This window comes from Piliocolobus tephrosceles, chromosome 10 (assembly GCF_002776525.5).
Source record: "Piliocolobus tephrosceles isolate RC106 chromosome 10, ASM277652v3, whole genome shotgun sequence".
Classification (NCBI taxonomy): Eukaryota; Metazoa; Chordata; class Mammalia; order Primates; family Cercopithecidae; genus Piliocolobus; species Piliocolobus tephrosceles.
This window is the reverse complement of record NC_045443.1, coordinates 69,177,326-69,196,688: the sequence shown is the minus strand read 5'-3', so window position 1 is coordinate 69,196,688 and position 19,363 is coordinate 69,177,326. Positions and strand designations below refer to the sequence as shown.

General features: G+C 41.9%; 1 protein-coding gene and 1 pseudogene across 3 annotated transcripts in view; one reads left to right on the top strand and one right to left on the bottom strand.

The window, feature by feature from the left end:
- TBC1D15 (TBC1 domain family member 15) overlaps positions 1-16,926 on the bottom strand; it is an 83,374-nt gene extending 66,448 nt beyond the window's left edge. For all 3 annotated transcript variants that reach the window (XM_023226522.1, XM_023226520.1, XM_023226521.1), the window contains exon 1: positions 16,833-16,926. In XM_023226522.1, coding sequence (XP_023082290.1) covers positions 16,833-16,862 — 30 coding nt within the window. In that variant the 5' untranslated portion in view covers positions 16,863-16,926. The remainder of the gene's footprint in view (positions 1-16,832) is intronic.
- Positions 288-7,437, top strand: LOC111552339 (annotated as a pseudogene).
- Positions 16,927-19,363: the final 2,437 nt, after the last annotated feature.

The following is a 19,363-nucleotide window of genomic DNA, read 5'->3' as shown; positions in this document are numbered from 1 at the left end:
TGGAGTGCAGTGGCCCGATCTCAGCTCACTGCAAGCTCCGCCTCCCGGGTTTACGCCATTCTCCTGCCTCAGCTTCCTGAGTAGCTGGGACTACAGGCGCCCACCACCTCGCCCAGCTAGTTTTTCTGTATTTTTTAGTAGAGACGGGGTTTCACTGTGTTAGCCAGGATGGTCTCGATCTCCTGACCTCGTGATCTGCCCGTCTCGGCCTCCCAAAGTGCTGGGATTACAGGCTTGAGCCACCGCGACATAATTTCTATATGGTCCAATCTTTTAAAATCAAGAAAATGTACGTGGGTAAATGAACTTAAAATGAAATTTGAAGAGAATAACAAGATAACCCCTCAAAAAATCACATACAATAAAAAGGCAAAATGTGCTACTGATTAAGAAAACCAAAACTTTTTTTTTTTTGAGATGAGTCTCGCTCTATCGCCCAGGCTGGAGTGCAGTGACGTGATCTCGGCTCACTGCAAGCTCTGCCTCCTGGGTTCATGCCATTCTCCTGCCTCAGCCTCCCAAGCAGCTGGGACCACAGGCACCCGCCACCACCACTGGCTAATTTTTTTGTATTTTTAGTAGGGACGGGGTTTCACCATGTTAGCCAGGATGGTCTCAAACTCCTGACCTCGTGATCCGCCCGCCTCCGCCTCCCAAAGTGATGGGATTACAGGCATGAGCTACCGCACCCGGCGAAGAAAAATAAAACTCTTAAGCACCCGGTAACACTAACTAAAAGATATGGAAGATCTTTTTTTAAAAAACGACATAATAGCTATGTTTTAATACTACTACTAATAAAGAAACGCAAGAAAGTGATTATGATAAAAGTTATGATAACAGTTTCTTAGGAGACAAGGGGTGGTACATGGAAGGTCATCTGGAGTTACTGGCAAAGGTCTTTTTTTTTTTTTTTTTTTTTGAGACAGAGTCTTGCTGTGTCGCCCACACTGGAGTGTAGTGTCGTGATCTTGGCTCACTGCAAGCTCCGCCTCCAAGGTTCACGCCATTCTCCTGCCTCAGCCTCCTGAGTAGCTGGGACTACAGGCCCCCCCTCACCACGCCTGGCTAATTTTTTTGTATAGCCTGGCTAATTTTTTTGTATTTTTAGTAGAGACGGAGTTTCACCATGTTAGCCAGGATGGTCTCAATCTCCTGGCAAAGGTCTATTTTTCAATCTAAGTGGTGATTACAAGAAGGTTTGCCTTATGACTCATTCAGCTATACGGTGTGATTTTCAGTATCTGAATTTTGTTTTACAACAAAAATGCTAAAAATTACTGATGATAAACACAAAATGATATGGTTTGACTGTATCCCTACCCAAATCTCATCTCAAATTTAAGTCCCACATGTCGAGGGAGGAATCCAGTGGGAGGTGATTGGATCATGAGGACAGTTTCCCCCATGCTGTTCTCATGAGAGTGAGGGAGTTCTCACAAGATCTTATGGTTTAAAAGTGGCAGTTTCCCCTTAGCACTCTCTTTCTCCTGCCGCCATGTAAGACATGCCTTGCTTCCCCTTCGCCTTCTGCCATGAAGTTTCCTGAGTCCTCCCCAGCCATTCGAAACTGTGAGTTAATTAAAACCTCTTTCCTTTATAAATTACCTAGTCTCAGGTATTTCTTTATAGCAGTGTGAAAACAAACTAATACACAAAATGTAAAGTCTTAAATAGGATCTAAATCAACCTCAAGGGTACTGAAGGAATTTTGTCTGATGGAAAACATGACACAAATTCAACAATGAAAAAATATACCTTGAGAAAAACAAAGGGAAGAACAGATCAAGCAGAGATTTGAGGAAGTAGCACCACCTGTCACCAAGTTAATCTGCAAAAGAAAAGGTTGGGGGGAGAAGAACGCTATTGTTTTGGAAGATTGTTATACAGACTATCAATGAGATGGGAGAAAAAAAAGACACTTTAATACAAATTACAAACTGGTATAAAACCACTCTATGTATATGATGATGACCTTCAGCTACTCAAACATCTACTGGCACATTCTCTAAACACATACCATCTGTTAAAATTCTTGAATATCTTGCTGATAATGTTGCCTGTCAGAAGGTACAGAACAGAAAAGAGAATTAATGTAGACCAACAAGAAGGAAATGGTAAAATCCTGGGAGAAAAAAAGCCATCTTAAGAGTTCATAACAACAAAGAGAACAAATTTGGAAAACAAACATTCAGCCTACGATTGAAGGGGGAAAAAGATGTACAGAAGAGATAGGTATTAATTCCACCAAAAACAGAAAGGAAAAAGAAACCCTACATAAAAACTTCCACTTCTGGCCAAGATGGAATGACAGGCTGGATTTAACCTCCCACCAGGAAAATAACAATAATAATAATAAACTAAAAATACTGACCAACCTATGAAACAATGGTTTTCACAATACTCCCCATCAAACAATGAAGGATAGTGACTACTGAGAGAAAGGAACCAAATGAAGTTAGCAATACAATTGTCTAGCTTACTATTGTGAGTTCCCAGCTATGGGAAAGGGAGAGAAAACTCAGAAGGCGTCCGGTGAGGAGAGGGATGTGGGAAATAGCAGATGACAATAGAGCTAGAGTTCACAGGAGAAAGTACCAGAGAAAAGAGAAGAACACACAGGGAATTCAAGAAATCTGCAGTCTTCCTCGAGTATTCAGCAGAGTGTGGAACAGTGCATGTTTGTCAGTAAACTCCTTAAGGCAAGAGGGTAACTATTAGAAGAAACTATCTGCAGACTCACATAGCTGTCTGCACCAGTCAGAGTAGAAAATTTCATAATTCACAAAGCACTCCCTTGCCTCATCAGTGAGGCAAAATTAGTTCTATACTAAACACTGTGCTGATACCACTTAGCAAAGTTTAAAGGCAAGACCCAAAAGCACCAAACTGACTCCAAGCAACTTAAGTGCCTTCTAACACAAAGCTCAACATTTTACAGAACACAAAAATATCTAGCATCCAAAAAGAGAATTCAACATATCTGACATTTTCCACTAAAAAATTTACCACTAAGGCACACTAAGAGCCAGGAAAATATGACCTATAACAAGAAAAAGTAATCAATTACCACTGACCACAAAACAAAACAAATAATCAGTAGTGAAGGATATTAAAGTATTATTTTAAGTCTATCCCATATGTTCAAGACACTAAAGTCACAACTCAGCCAGGTGCAGTGGCTCATGCCTGTAATCCCAGCACTCTGGGAGGGTGGTATGGTTTGGATCTGTGTCCCTGCCCAAATTTCATGTTAAATTGTAATTCCCAATGCTGGAGGTAGGGCCTGGTGGGAGGTAATGGGATTATGGGGGCAGTTTCTCATGGTTTAGCACTATTCCCCTTGGTGCTGTCTTGGCAGTAGTGAGTTCTCATGATGGTTGTTTAAAAGTATGTGGCACGTATCCTCTCTCTATTCCTCCTGCTCTATGTGAAGTGTTGGCTCACTCTTTGCGTTCCGCCAGGATTGTAAGTTTCCTGAGGCCTCCCTAGAACTGAGCAGATGCCAGCATCACCCTTCCTGTACAGCCTGAAGAACCATGAGCCAATTAAATCTCTTTTCTTTATAACTTGCCCAGTCTCAGGTATTTCTTTATAGCAGTGAGTGAGAATTGACTGATACAGAAAATTGGTACCAGGAATGGGCACTGCTATAAAGACACCTTAAAATGTGGGCGCAGCTTTGGATCTGGGTAACAGACAGAGGTTAGAAGAGTGTGGAGGGCTCAAAGAGAAGATGAGGGAAAGTTTGGAATTTCCTAGAGACTGGTTGAACGGTTGTGACCAAAATACTGGTAGTGATGAGACTGGTTGAACAGTTGTGACCAAAATACTGGTAGTGATATGAGAGTGAAGGCCCGGCTGACGAGGTCTCAGATGGAAATGAGGAACTACTGGGAACTGGAGTAAAAGTCACTTTTGCTATGTCTTAGCAAACAACCTGGCTGTACTGTGCCCCTGCTCTAGGGATCTGTGGAACTTTGAACTTGAGAGGGATGATTTAGGGTATCTAATGGAAGAAATTTCTAAGCAGCAAAGCGTTCAAGATGTGGCCTGGCTGCTTCCAACAACCTATGCTCATATGCATATGCAAAGAAATGACCTAAAACTGGAACTTATATGTAAAAAGTAAGCAAGATATAGAAGTTTAGAAAATCTGCAGCCTTGCCATGTGGCAATAAAGAAAAGCACATTTTCAGGAGAGCAATTCAAGCCCACAGCAGAAATTTGCATAACTACCAGAAAGGCAAGTGCTGATAGCCAAGACAATGGGGAAAAGGCCTTGAAGGCATTTCAGAGACCTTTGCAGCAGCCATTCCCATCACAGGACCAAGGCATAGGAGAGAAAAATGGTTTCCTTGGCCAGGCCAAGGATCCTGCTGCCCTGCACAACCTCAGGACACTGCTCCCTGCATCCCAGACACTCCAGCTCCAGCTGTGACTCAAAAGGGTCCAGGTAAAGCTCAGGCTGCTGCTTCACAAGGCACAAGCTATAAGCCCTAGCAGTTTCCACACTATGTTAAGCCTGCAGGTGCACAAAACGCAACAGCTGAAGCTTGAGAGTCTCTGCCTAGAATTCAGAGATGTATGGAGAAGCCAAGCAGAACCCTGATGCAGGGGCAGAGTCCTCATGAAGAACCTCTACTAGGGCAGTGAGGAGGAGAAATGTAGGACTGGTGCCTCCACAAAGGCACTGCCTAGTGGAGCTGTGAGAAGAGGGCCACTGTCCTTCAGATCCCAGAATGATAAATCCACCAAGAGATTGCACTCTTAGCCTGGAAAAGCCACAGGCACACAATGCCAGCCCTTGAGAGCAGCCATGGGGGCTGAGCCCTGCAACGCCACAGGGCAGAGCTGTCCAAGCCCTTGGGTGCCCACCCCTTGTATCAGTGTGCCTTAAGTGTGGGACATTAAGTCAAAAGAGATTATTTTGGAGCTTTAAGATTTAAGGACTGCCCTACTGGGTTTCAGGCTTGCATGGGCCTGTAGCCCCTTTCTTTGGGCAGATTTTTCCCTTTTGGAATGGGAGTATTTACCCAATGCCTATAACTAGGCTCTTGGGAGTAACTCACTTGTTTTTCATTTTACAGCCTCATAGGTGGAAAGGACTAACCTTGTCTCAGACGAGACTTTGGACTTCTGAGTTAATGCTAGAAATGAGTTAAGACTTTGAGGGACTACTGGGAAAGTATGATTATATTTCAAAATGTGATAAGGACATGGAGATTTGGGAGGGGCCAGAAAAGGAATGATACGGTTTGGATCTGTGTCCCCACCCAAATCTCATGTTGAACTGCAATACCCATTGTTGAGGGTGGGGCCTGGAGGGAGGTAATGGTGGTGGTGGTGCTTTCTCATGGTTTAACACCATCCACTCTTGATGCTGTCATCACAATAGTGAGTTCTCATGAGATCTGGTTTAAAAGTGTGTGGCATCTCCCCCTCCCCCTTCCTCCTGCTCTATGTGACCTGTTAGCTTGTTCTTTGTCTTCCACCATGACTGTAAGTTTCCTGAGGCCTCCCAGAAGCTGAGCAGATGCCAGCACCATGCTTCCTGTACAGCCTGTAGAACCATGAGTCAATTAAACCTCTTTTCTCTATAAATTACTGAGTCTCAGGTATTTCCTTTTTTTTTTTTTGAGATGGAGCATTACTCTGTCGCCAGGCTAGAGTGCAGCAGCACAATCTCGGCTCACTGCAAGCTCTGCCTCCCAGGTTCAAGCGATTCTCCTGCCTTAGCTTCCCAAGTAGCTGGGACTACAGGCACATGCCACAACACCTGGCTAATTTTTGTATTTTTAGTAGAGACAGGATTTCACCATGCTGGCCAGGATGGTCCTGATCTCCTGACCTCATGATCCACGCACCCTGGTCTCCCAAAGTGCTAGGATTACAGGCGTGAGCCACTGCACCCAGCCTCAGGTATTTCTTTATAGCAGTGTGAAAACTGATTAATACAGAAGCCCAAGTAGGAGGATCGCCTTGAGGGCAGGAGTTCAAGACCAGTCTGGGCAACACAGCTAGACCCCATGTCTACAAAACAATTAGCCAGGCATGGTGGCACATGCCTGTAGTCCTAGCTACTTGGGAGGCTGAGGTGAAAGGATCACTTGAGCCCAGGAATTAAAGGTTATAGTGAGTCATGATCATATCACTGCACTTCAGCCTGGGCACAGAACAAAAACTCTGTGGCTTCTCCCGTTGCTGCCTGTGGCTGCACAGCCAACCTGCTCAGGAGCTGGGTTGCGCCACTGTGCGAAACCCGCCGGCTCTACATGGCAGGTGAAATGCACTGGTTTAGAACTTCTGATGTCTTTCAAACCACTCTAGCCAGTGTAGCCCCAGTATTTACCATGACAAAATTTGACAGAGAAATGTTACTTCTTTTGAAGGGAAGAAAACTGAGTTATACCAAGAGTTAGGTCTTCAAGCTAGAGATTTGAGATTTCACCATGTAATGAGTATCACAGCCAGAAACAATAGGATTATCATGAGAATGGAGTATCTGAAAGCTGGGATAACTCGAGAGTGTCTTCTGATTTTAGATTATCATAATTTAAACTCACAGCAATGGCTGTTCTGAGAATTCTCTCTTCACAATTGTCTGGAGAGGGTCAATTTGTTACAAACCCTTTAACTTTTTGAGTTTAGAGCTATAGAAGTGTTCCTGCAATACTTGATCAACACCCTTCAGGTGAAACTTAGCATTTTCCAGTCACTGATCCTCGAGACATTGGAAGCTTTGGTGGACCCCAAACATTCTTCTGTAGACAGAAGCAAACTCCACATTTTACTACAGAACGGCAAAAGTCTACTACTAGAATTAGAAACAGATATTAAAATTTTCAAAGAGTCAATCTTGGAGATCTTGGATGAGGAAGAGTTGCTAGAAGAGTTCTATCAAAATGGAGTGACCCACAAGTCTTTGAAAAGAGCAGTACTGGGACTGACCATGCAGAGGAGATGGAGTTGCTGATGGAAAACTACTACCAACTGGCTGACGATCTCTCCAATGCAGCTTAGGAGCTTAGGGTACTGATTGATGATTCACAAAGTATCATTTTCATCAATCCTGACAGCCACCATAATATGGTAATATTATCAAGTTACCATAACTTGATAATGAAGTTGAATCTACAGCTGACCATAAGAACCTTCTCTCTTTTGCTCTTTGGAGTAATGGGAGTTGTTTTTGGAATGAGTTTGGAATCTTCCCTTGAAGAGGCCCAACGAGTGTTTTGGCTGATTACAGGAATTATGTTCATGGGAAGTGGCCTCATCTGGAGGCGCCTGCTTTCATTACTTGGACAACAGCTAGAAGCTCCACTGCCTCGCATGATGGCCTCCTTATCTAAAAAGACTCTTCTAACAGATAGAAGCGTGGAACAAAAAACAGCCTCAGACCCGATGGACTTGGATCAGGCAGGAGTATCCTAACAAACAATGAGGAACAACCCTGTGGACACTGAAGTTTTTTTTGTTTTTTTTTTTTTTTATAGTCACAGGTAACTTCTGATACTTTTTTTATTTTCTTGTATGGAATCAGACACTTGAAAAAAATTAATATCTGATGACAAAATATTTTGGAAGTCACAATACTAGAACTTGATTGCATTTCCAGAATTCTGAGTTAAAGAAACAAAGTGTTTGCTTTGTAACAGGCTAAAATTCTATTTCCCGCAAACTTTAAATGCTGTTTTTAGACATGATGTGAGGCAACACAAGAACAGAGAGTTGTATAAATTTTATTTAATTTATACATAACAAGAAAAGTACAATTTCAGGCTGAATGAAGCCTAGGAGCTTGACAAAACCATAGGAAGCCATAGTTCTTTGTCACTACAAGGAATTACATTCATGTGAATTTCCTGATTCTCAGGTGACTAAAAGCTACCATTCTATGTATTAACCTTAAAACAAATTCTGGAAGTTTGTGCTTTAAAAATCAAACTTTGACATAACATTATTTTCTTATATTTGCCCCGCCCTTTTATATAAGATGAATAAAAAGATATAATTTTTTTAAAAAGACCCAACTGAACTTGTATTAAAAGGATCTGTATCCAGGACATAAAAAGAACACTAAAAACTCAGTAACAACAACAACAAAACAAAACAGTTTGAAAAAAAATAAGCAGATGATTTAAACAGACACTTCATCAAAGAAGATACAAGGGCAGCAAATAAGCACATGGAAAACACTCAACACCATTAGTCATTACAGAAATGTAAACTGAAACCATAATGAAACACTATTTATTACACACCTATTAGAATGGCTATAATTAAAATGACTGACATTAAATATAGGCAAAACTATGAAGCAAGTGGAACTTTCATACACTGCCAGTGGAAACATAAAACACTATATCTACTTTGGAAAATAATTTGGCACTGTGTTAGAATGCTACACATACAACTAATATATATGATCCAGCCACTCCATTCCCAGGTATCCAATCAAGAAAAATGAAAGTATATTTTCATAAAAGACATACACCAATGCTCAGAGTAGCTTTATTTTATTTATTTATTTATTTATTTATTTTTTGAGACAGAGTTTCTTTCTTGTTGCTCAGGCTGGCGTGCAGTGGCAAGATATCGGCTCACCGCAACCTCCACCTCCCGGATTCAAGCGATTCTCCTGCCTCAGCCTCCGAAGTAGCTGGGATTACAGGCATGTACCATCATACTCAGCTACTTTTGTATTTTTAGTAGAGACAGGGTTTCTCCATGTTGGTCAGGCTGGTCTTGAACTCCTGGCCTCAGGTGATCCACCCACCTCGGCCTTCCAAAGTGCTGGGATTACAGGTGTGAGCCACCGCACCTGGCCTAAGAGCAGCTTAATTTGGAACAGTTAAAGTGGAAATAACCCTAATGTCTATCAAACACAAGACCAGATAAACAAAATGTGATATACCCATACAATGAATATTATCTGTGGGTTTTTTTCTGAGACAGTCTTGCTCTGTCACCCAGGCTGGAATGCAGTGGCACGATCTCGGCTCACTGCAACCTCTGCCTCCCATATTCAAGCAATTCTCCTGCCTCAGCCTCCCAAGCAGCTGGGATTACAGGCACATACCACCACGCCCAGCTAATGTTTGTATTTTTAGTAGAGACAAGGTTTCACCATGTTGGTCAGGCTAGTCTCGAACTCCTTACCTCGTGATCCACCCGCCTCAGCCTCTCAAAAGTGCTGGGATTACAGGCGTGAGCCACCATGCCCAGCCCAATGGATATTATTTGGAAATAAAAAAAAAAAAAAAACTAATGATACATACAACAACATGAACGAATTTCAAAATAATTATCCTAAATAAAGAAAGCCACACAAAAACAGAGTATATACTATATAACTGAATTTATATAAAGTTCTAGAAAATTAAAACTAATTTATAGTGACCAAAAAAAATGCTCAGTGGTTGCCTGAGGACACATGGAGTGATGGAGTACAGTGAGTCATGAGAAAACTAACAGAGGTGGTGAAAACATCATTATCTTAACTGTGTTCATGGGTTCATGGTGTACATAAAAGTCAAAAGTTGTGTACTCTAAATACATGTGGCCTATCACATCAATTGTATCTCAAAAATAGCTGTATAGGCCAGGTACGGTGGTTCACCTATAATCCCAGCACTTTAGGAGGCCTAGGTGAGCGGATCACTTAAGGCCAAGAGTTCGAACCAGATGGAGCAACATGGCAACCCCCATCTCTACAAAAAATACAAAAAGGAGCTGGGTGTGATGGTGCATGCCTTTAGTCCCAGCTACTCAGGAGGCTGGAGTGGGAGGATCACTGGAGCCCAGGAGGTAGAGGCTGCAGTAAGCCGAGATCACACACTGCACTCCAGCCTGGGTCGCACACCAAGGCCATGTCTGGGGGGCGGGGAGGGAAACAAGCTGTATAAAAAGTAATTTACATGGAAAGTCTCTTGTTGTAAACAGTAAAAACCTAACTAAAAATAATTACATACATATATGAGGACATTCTCACTAAAAAGAAAATAAAGAACTAAAAGAGAAATTAGTCCTGCCTCAAAAAAAAACTAACAATCACACCCCCACTCAACTGGGAATCAGATGTCCATAGGAAGCAAAATATATCAAGAGCATTCAAAGACTTGCCACTTGGTGGTGCTAAACTGAATGTATAAAACTCAGTTCAACAAACTTTTATGAAGCAATTATGTGCCAGACATCATAAAGAACAGAGAGATTAAAAGGTATTACAGTTCCTTGCTTGTCTGTACCTGGCAAAATTATTAAAAAGGTAAAATATTTACACAAGAAGGAATATTCTAAGTGTAAAAGTACTACAAAAAAAGGAAGAAAGTTTTCCTTTTGGGATAAAAATGTCTCATGCCCTCCAGGCTCTTATCTATTCTTAAATATTTGCTAAGATGTCCAAGCAGGTAAGTGCATTTATAAAACTTCCAATGATGGCCTGCTAAAAGCAACAGAAACTGCATTTTGTTTTTCTCCTCTAGCAAAGGAGCTATATCAGATATAACTTATTAAAAGAGTTCTGGTGACCACAGCAAACATTTTAGAATAAATTTTCTCACCTCTAATTTAGCAATTTAATTAAAAAGCAAAACTAAGGCAGAAAAACAGATAAATTCAACTTTTAGACAGAATGAACTTTCGCACAATCCAACTCAAGAACATCCTTCCTGACACAAAGAGCTGGAAAAACTAAGGAAGTTTCACAATAGTAACTTTTATACTGTGCCTTCACTTAAGACTGAATTTTTACTTACATTATGATTATTATAATCTTTATTTCCAAAAATGGAAGATAAAGGAAAAATTCAACCCAAATATTTTAAATGTACCCGTAACTTTAGGGTAAAATTATTGCCCTAAATCATTCTCCAAACTTGGAAACCTTTCACCTACCATACACAACATACATTCTGAACTTTAGCAATTACGTGAACTTATAGGCTAATAAAACAACCAAAAAGGTTTCAAAAGTTCAGTTTCTTTAAAAACTATTTGGCATACAGATGATAATTTGAGCGTATGGTTTCAGAAAGCATTTCCAGGAAATGCAAGACTGAGCATCCTAACAGGTTCCACATTCAAGTATCTATGCACCTACTTGATAACTCTATTTCAATAAGGCATCTTGAACTCAATGTGTTCTATCTAAACCGGCTCTTCTTTGATATTCCCAATTCTGTCAAAGATATCTCATCCACCCAGTTATCCTAAATGCTTCTTTCATCATCCAGACCCTATATCCTAAGTCCCTCAAACCTCTTCCTCTGACACTGGCCCCTCATCATTTCTAGCCTAAGTCACTAAAATCACATTCTGATCTCTCTTCTCCCAATCTAGTTACCTTCCAATAATCTAAGGTGCATATAACCACTGCCCAAACTAACCTTTACAAAATGTCCATCTGGTTACACCACATAGGGGCTTAAAAATCTTCTGACTTCACCCTTTACCTCTATAGTGAGGCTATACTTCCTGATACTCCCAACACATAAAACATTTCTGCCTTGGGCCATTGTGAACTCTTGTTACCGAAAAGCTTTGTGCCTTTTTTCAGGTGTATTCTGTTCCATCTACCTGGAACACCCTTTTGTCCTTTCTCTCTGCAAATAACTTCTACTAAACCCTTCAAAAAAGAACATAAGCAATAGCCTGCCCAAACTCTTTGAACTACTCCCCATTCCACTTAATCTGATTTAGAAGTTTCTTTACTTATACACTCAGCACATTTATGAGCCCCAACCAGATGCTGGAAATAAAAGGTGTCAGTGGAAAAAATACACAGAATGAAAAGTGTCTGACTAAACTAGCAGTATCATGTAAACCAGTAAATCAATGTATATAGTAGAGTGTGATAGAGGAATGCAGAGAATCCTGAATGAGATACCATTTTCAGTTACTTCTTCAATAAATACACAGTAAATGCCTACCATGTGCCAGGTACAGAGCAAGTTACTAGGTGTAAATAAGTAAGATTCAGTCACTGCCTCCACAGCAGTTACAATCTAACTGGGGATGACAAGAAAACAGACAATTACAACATGTAAGTACTAACAGGCTGCCACAGCAAGCCCTAATAAAGGCTATCTTACCTAGATTTAGGAGGCTCAGGTAGAGTGAGAATCAGGAAAACTTACTTGGAGCGACATATAAACTCAGATCTGAATAATGGCAATTTTAAATAGTAGAGAACATACGGAAGCAGAGGATGTATGTTCTTAACAGAGGGTATGTTTTATACAAAGCAGCAGTTCAGTGCACGATTGAAACCCAAATACCAGAGAGTAGAGTCTAAATAGTTTAGAAGCAAAAACAGAGACCAGATCAGATCATAAAGGGCTGCATAAGCCATGCTAAAGAATTTAGGAGTTTGAAATTCATCCTGAAGACCGACAAAAGCAACTAGAAATTTGCCTTTTCTAAGCCAATAAAGTGGCTGCAGAGCCAAGAACGAACAGCTGCAGTAATCCAGGGAGGGAGAAACTCACGGTTGCTTGAACTAAGGCAATGGTAGTGAGAATGAGGAAAGGCAGATGGCTTAGAAAGATATTTAGAAGACAAAAATGACAAGCCATCATGACTGATTAGATGTGAGAGGTGAAGGGAAGAACAGTCAAGGACAAAACTGTGTAGATGAGGTTTTTTACTGAGATAGGGAGAACAGAAAGAAGAAAGCAAACTGAGTTTTATTTGGGATGTGTTAATGAGTAATGACTGTGGAACTAAAAAAAAACGCAGAATACAGGTGGCTGTAAGGGCAATACATCACGGAGAGTCTGAAGTGAAGAGTGAGCCTTTGAGATCTAGAGAATGGTACAACTCTCAAGAAGGGCAACTGGCATAACTATTATTGCTTCTCAACGATATTGGTGTGCCAAATGAAGTCAAATAGGAGACAGGAATAATTTAGGTGCTGGAGGAGATACACAGTCAGGGCTGCAATGAACCATGACCACACCACCGCGCTCCGGCCTGGGTGACAGAGCAAGACTGTCTCCAAAATAAACACTAATAATAACAATACAAGTCTGTGTTTAACCACCCTTGTGTCCAAAGAACTCAGCACATAGCAGGTACTAAAACGTTTGTTGAACTAAAGAATGGCAAAAAATTAAAAAATATGACATACTCCCATTATACCATGGGTAACTACTATGTTAAAAGATCTAGTCTAGGAAAACGTCTCCAGGAAGATGTAGATAATAAGAATACTCATCTTTCCAAAGCACAAAAATTTCACAGGACTATGAGCATATTTAAAAAGAATTGGTTAGGGCCAATTTTAAGCTACAAAATAAATTCTTATTAAAAACCACATCACAAATTCTAATTAAGAAAAAAAAACAGCTGATTTCCCTATTGTTTCAAGTACTTTTCGTTTTTATTTTTTGAGACAGAGTCTGCCTGTGGCCCAGTCTGAACAAGTGACACAATCTCAGCTCGCTGCATTGGGTTCAAGCAATTCTCCTGTCTTAGCCTCCTGAATAGCTGCGACTACAGGTGTGTACCACCATGCCTGGCTTTTGTATTTTTAGTAAAGATAGGGTTTCACCACGCTGGCCAGGAGGGTCTCAAACTCCTGACCTCAAGTAATCCACCCACCTCAGCCTCCCAAAGTGATAGGATTACAGGTGTGAGCCACCGTGCCCAGCCAGTAATTTTCAATAGAAAAAAAATTCTAATACATTAATAGAAAAACCTAGAGTGAATGGAAGTGTACTACAATAGGATTTTACAACTCTGAAACAAAAGAGCTATTAATGGACCCATTTCTCCCACTCTAATCCCTCCTCATTTTCTTTTTTTTTTTTTGAGACAGGGTCTTGGTCTGTCACCCAAGCTGGAATGCAGTAGAACCATCATAGCTCACTGCAGCCTCCAAGTCCCAGGCTCAAGCAATCCTCCCACCTCAGCCTCCCAAGTAGCTGGGACAACAGGCACATGTCACCACAACCAGCTAATTTTTCTGTTTTTCATAGAGACGGGGTCTAGTTATGTTGCCCAAGCTGGTCTTGAACTCCTGAGCTCAAGTGATCCTCCCGCCTCAGTCTCCCAAAGTGTTGGGATTACAGGCGTGAGCCACTGCACCTGGTTCCTCATTTTCTCGTACCTTCTCGCTTCTTCCTCTTCACTGAATAGCTATTATATGCCAGAATCTATGTTAGGTGCAGATGAAACATTTCAGGATCTGACCTTATGATGATTAGTTCAGTCTACAGTTTCTAATATATTGACTCATTAATCCTCATACCAAGCATAAAGTAGGTACTGTTATATCACAGATGACTGAAGCACAGAGAGGTTAAGTAATTTTACTGAAGTTGCTTGTAAATGTGTGAAAATAACTTCTGAAACTAGTTCGGCTTCAAAGACCAAGCTCTTAACCATTACCTTTTGCTGCTTCCCTACAAGACGGAGATTAACTTCCTCCATCACTTTCTGAAACTCCAAGTTCAAAGCAAGTAGAGTTGTAAGAAAAGTTACATCCTAGGTGGAGACACTGAGAGATTCTAACTCAACAGAGCTGGTAGCCCAGCATCTCTACTTTTACTAAAAAGTATCACAAGTGATTTTTGTGCGCCTTGGTTAACATTCACTCCCCTGTATTTCTAAACTAGAACTCTTTAGCTAAAACTTGGTAAAGGGAGAGGGGAGATGAATAAACACACACACACATTTTCTCCCCATCCCCTTTCCTAAAGAAAAAAGATTAGGAAGTAGTGAAGCATAAAGGTAACATGTCTTTTTATGTTACATTAATCAGCTTTCATCATTATTATTATAATGCTGACGGTAAAAAAAGTATAGAGTTTTCATTTGCTTTTTAAATCAAGAGATTATCAGGTTTGCGCATTAGAAAAATAACTCCAGTGGTGGTGTAGACAAGATTAAGGGCAGAGACTGTAGAAAAGGAGTAAAATCAGCCAAGAAATCAAGAATAGAAGCAGACTAAAGGCCTGAACTACGCACTGATAGTAAAGAAGATGCAGCAAATTTAAGAAACCTGTTAAGGTAAAACTGGTAGGACATGGTTATTGATTAGAGAGTGTTATAGGATGAATGTCTCCAAGTATGTTTAACATAAACCAGGTGAAAGATGACGCCATTAAACCAGATCTGAACATACTGAGAGAAGAACCGTGGGTTTTGTTGGTCATGATAGTATTACTTGGGAGAGGAGTAGCTTTTCACATGGAAAACTAGTTTCAGTGGAGTGATGGCAATAAGTATGAATTTGCAGTGAATGAGAATAAATGAGGTTATTAAGTCGAATTATTAAATGTAAGTCTCGTTTTAAGAAGTCAGACTATGAAAGGTAGTGGCTGCAAAGAGTGGAAAATGTTTTTCATTTCACAACTCTGCTTCATTGCCACAAGGATTCTTTCAAAATCAATCCAAACCTGAAAGAGGGAGATGTTTACATGGAAGGGATCCCCTCTTGAAAAGTCCCAGCCTGGATCAGTTTATATGGAAAATCAAACAGGATAACCTTCAAATATGCAGTAAATCAAGCAGAGTATCAGCATCCACCCTGAATATAAAAAGTAAAAAACTGACAAGACAACCAAGAGCACAAATAATCCAAAAAAGGATGCCCACCTATCCTTTAAAAGAGCCAGCACGTACAAGTATGTAATTTTATGTTTTAAAAAAAAGTCATATAACCATAACAACTCCAATACAAGAAATAATGATTGCCATCTCCTCAATTCTGCAGATAAAGAATGTGAAAGACACAGAAGTCACAACTGCCCAATTTTCCAGGGTCATACTTCAGATTAACAGCAAAACCAATCCCATTATTTGTTATTCAGCCGTCTAGTCTAATACTACAAACACCAAATCACAAACGCTGTCAAACAATTAAAAATGGGGTAGGGAAGGCAACAGGGAGACATGAGTGAAACTCAAGGAACAGAGGACGCTATCTGCAATGAGTAAACAACCCTTAGTGTTCGATGAGTCACTTCGGTTGATTCCAGCTGTTGATGAAATTACTCCTGCACTGGGAAATGCTATCGGTGGCGTATCATAAAGCTGATAGCCCTAACTATGCATAAGATGTGCCCTCAGAACGCGAATAGGCACTATTCGACGAAATCTCCGCACATAATCCTGGTTTCCAACGAAATCAGGAGTGTCACTGACCACCTCCGTAAACCAGCATGACCAATACTCCCACTGAAACGCCTAGGAAATAAATATTTGAATAGACGCCTTCCTAGACAAGCACAGGACAGTGTAAATCTCCATTTCTCTCAGGAAACAGTCCTGCTCACACCACCAACCAACTCAGCAGCTTGGTAAAAACAGACCCAATACACTCGTTTCTTATAAAAGCACGGCTAGCTGCCTAGCACCTATTCAGGTCCTCCCGAAGGAAGCATAAACATCTTCAACAGTGTAGCAAAGAAGACAGAAGCAAGTCGGGTTAACGCTTCAAAGACTGAAAAGACACTGGAGTCAGAAGATTAGACATAAAGAACTAGAGTCAAGAAAAAGTGAATCGGGGCGGGGGGGGTGGGGAAAGGAACTAGAGAGCCACCTGTCCGTTAATACAGGTAATACGAATAAAAGCCTCTCTGCTCTGGGGCAGAAGAGCGCCGAGGCCTAGCTGGCCTTGGAGCAGGAGCCGGCTCTGTAACTCCGCGGCTGAACTGGCATTCTCGGGAAACCAGCTGGTACCACCCAGTCTTCTCCTACAGACGCCACGGGTTGTCCGGACATAGAAATTCCCTCGTGCCCCTCCCCCAGCCAACTGCCAAAGAGCAAAAGCATCCCCGTCCCAGAGAAAAGCCGAGGCCTTCCTGGAGGCCGTTACCTACCTTCCCGCTCACAACACCCGCCGCCGCCATGTTTCCTGCGCGTGCCTGGTAATGACGTAGCAGAACCTCACGTGTCTCTCGGACTTACAACAACATCCGGCAAAACTAGAATAACATCCGGGCGGGAAAGGGGCGGGGAGTGGCGGGAAGGGAGTGGAGGAACGGGGCCGGGCGGAAAAAGCCGCCGGACGCAGGCGTGCTGAGCTGGGATCAGAGGCGGTTAGGGTTGAGTCGCAGGCGCACCGCTACGCTTATGCTTGCCCCATGTCCTCCCATGGAAGATTCCTAAAATAATGTGTACCTTATTTGTATTGGAGTTTGTCGAGACTCTGAAGCTAGCGCAGGCTACGTCAGTTTGGTGAGATGAAAAGAATACCATACTGGAAGCGCGCAAGCGTTGTCCTGGTTTTTTTTGTTGTTGTTGTAGAAAGGGAGTCTCGTTCTGTCGCTCAGGCTGGAGTGCAGTGGCGCGATCTCGCCTTACTGCAGCCTCCGCCTCCCTATTCAAACGATTCTCGATCCTCACCCTCCCTAGTAGCTGGGATTACAGGCGCGCATCACCACGTCCAGCTAATTTTTAAATTTTTATTAGGGGGTTTCACCAATGTTGCCCAGGCTGGTCTCGAACTCCTGACTTAAGGTCATCCGCCCGCCTCAGCCTCCCAAAGTGCTGGGATTACAGGCTTGACCCACCGCGCCCGACCCATTGGCTTGGTTTTGTGGCAGTAGGCAAATGACCAACACGCTCGAAACCTCAGTTTCTTATAGTAAAATCAAGATAGTAGCGTTGCGGTGAAGATCCAAGAAAGCCCAGCACTAACTAGGAGATATTCCAGGAACTAACATGGAGACTTTTCCCCTCTGTATATGAGGTTTCTCTATTTATCTGGTCACTGCCACTCACACATGACCTCCAGCAAGGTATTTCAATGGGAACTGTGATAATACCATGCCCTCATAGCTGCAGAGTCCAAGGCACATAGTTTATAGCACCTACACATTACTTAATAGCTCTGTGACTTAAAGCAGGTTTCTAAATTTATCAAAGCTTCAGGATGTAAACTGGGAATTACTCCTGCCTGGAGTGGTTGTAGGGATTTCATGGGACAATACATGTGTGGTAAAATGATTTGTAAAGATAATAAGGTAAGAATTTTGCTTGTTCTCAGTGCTGTAAAAGAATGCAGAGAATGATTGTATACTACCCCTTTGATAACTCTGGCACAGATCTGGGATTTCCCTGGCTCCAGGGCAGAATAAAAAGTCCCTTTCACCGAAAACACTTGTGCCATTGAGGTACTTACGTTTTCACACAGTGGGGAGAGGTTAGAGGCTTTTGAGTTTGGTTGAGGTAGGTGGCAACAAGCTGAACGACAGAAAAGGAGAGTTGCTGGTTATGTGAATGTCAGGAACCTAGTAGGTGAGGGAAGTGGTGGAACCTTAGGTGGGAATGAATGTGTAGCATATTAGGGAGATTGCGTCCTAGGTATCTGAGATTCCAACCATGACTGAGACCCTTATGCCCAAGCTTGGCATTGAATCAAGAAAGCAGCTTACCTACAAGGGATGAATGAGGTGAGAAAATGAGAATATTAGCAGTAATCAGCACTGAGTGAAGACTAGAGGGTCTTTTCCACATGTACTGGACTGAGACTAAAACCCCTAGAATCTTCATATAATCTTGGGTGTGGAGGAGAAAATTCTACTAATGACCCAAATTACATTTTCCACCAGATGAGAGCATTGGGATGTGGTTAGAGAAAAATTTTAATGTGACGTCACATTTCTTACACCCTGTGTTTTAGAGAAAAGTTGAAGCCCTTAGCACAATGCCAGGAATAAAAGGCTCAGTAAGTGGTAGTTATTACTTATATTTTAATATATTAAGTTTGAGAACTACAAACTTCTCATTGAAAAGCCTCATTGGCCTCTCAGGTTCATCTTCTACTTCTTTACCTTCTTACGCTTCATCCTCCAAGTGCGCCTAAATAATCGCGCTACCCATGGGCTAGCCTTGGGCCTCTCTTCCTTTTTCTCCAAAAACTATTCCTAGGCCATTATCTTCATATTCTGGCATCAAAATATCCTATGTGCTGATGACTCCCAAGTATTCCCAGCCCAAGTCTCTCTTTCCTGAACTCTAGTCCCTGTGTCCACTGCCACTGGACTCCTGACTTGAATGACCTAATCATGCATCAAAAAAGTATAAGCCTTTACTACTCAAAGTGTACGTGTACTGACCAGCAGCACCAGCATCAGTTGGAAGCTTGTCAGAAATGCAGAATCTGGCTGGGTGCAGTGGCTCATGTCTGTAATCCCAGCACTTTGGGAGGCCAAGGCAGGCAGATTACTTGAGGCCAGGAGTTCAAGACCAGCCTGGCCAACATCATAAAACCCTGTCTCTTCTAAAAATACAAAAATTAGCCTGGAGTGTTGGTGCATGCCTGTAGTCCCAGCTACTCAGGAGGCTGAGCCAGGAGAATCGCTTGAACCCAGGAGACAGAGGTGGAGGTTGCAGTGAGCCAAGGTCA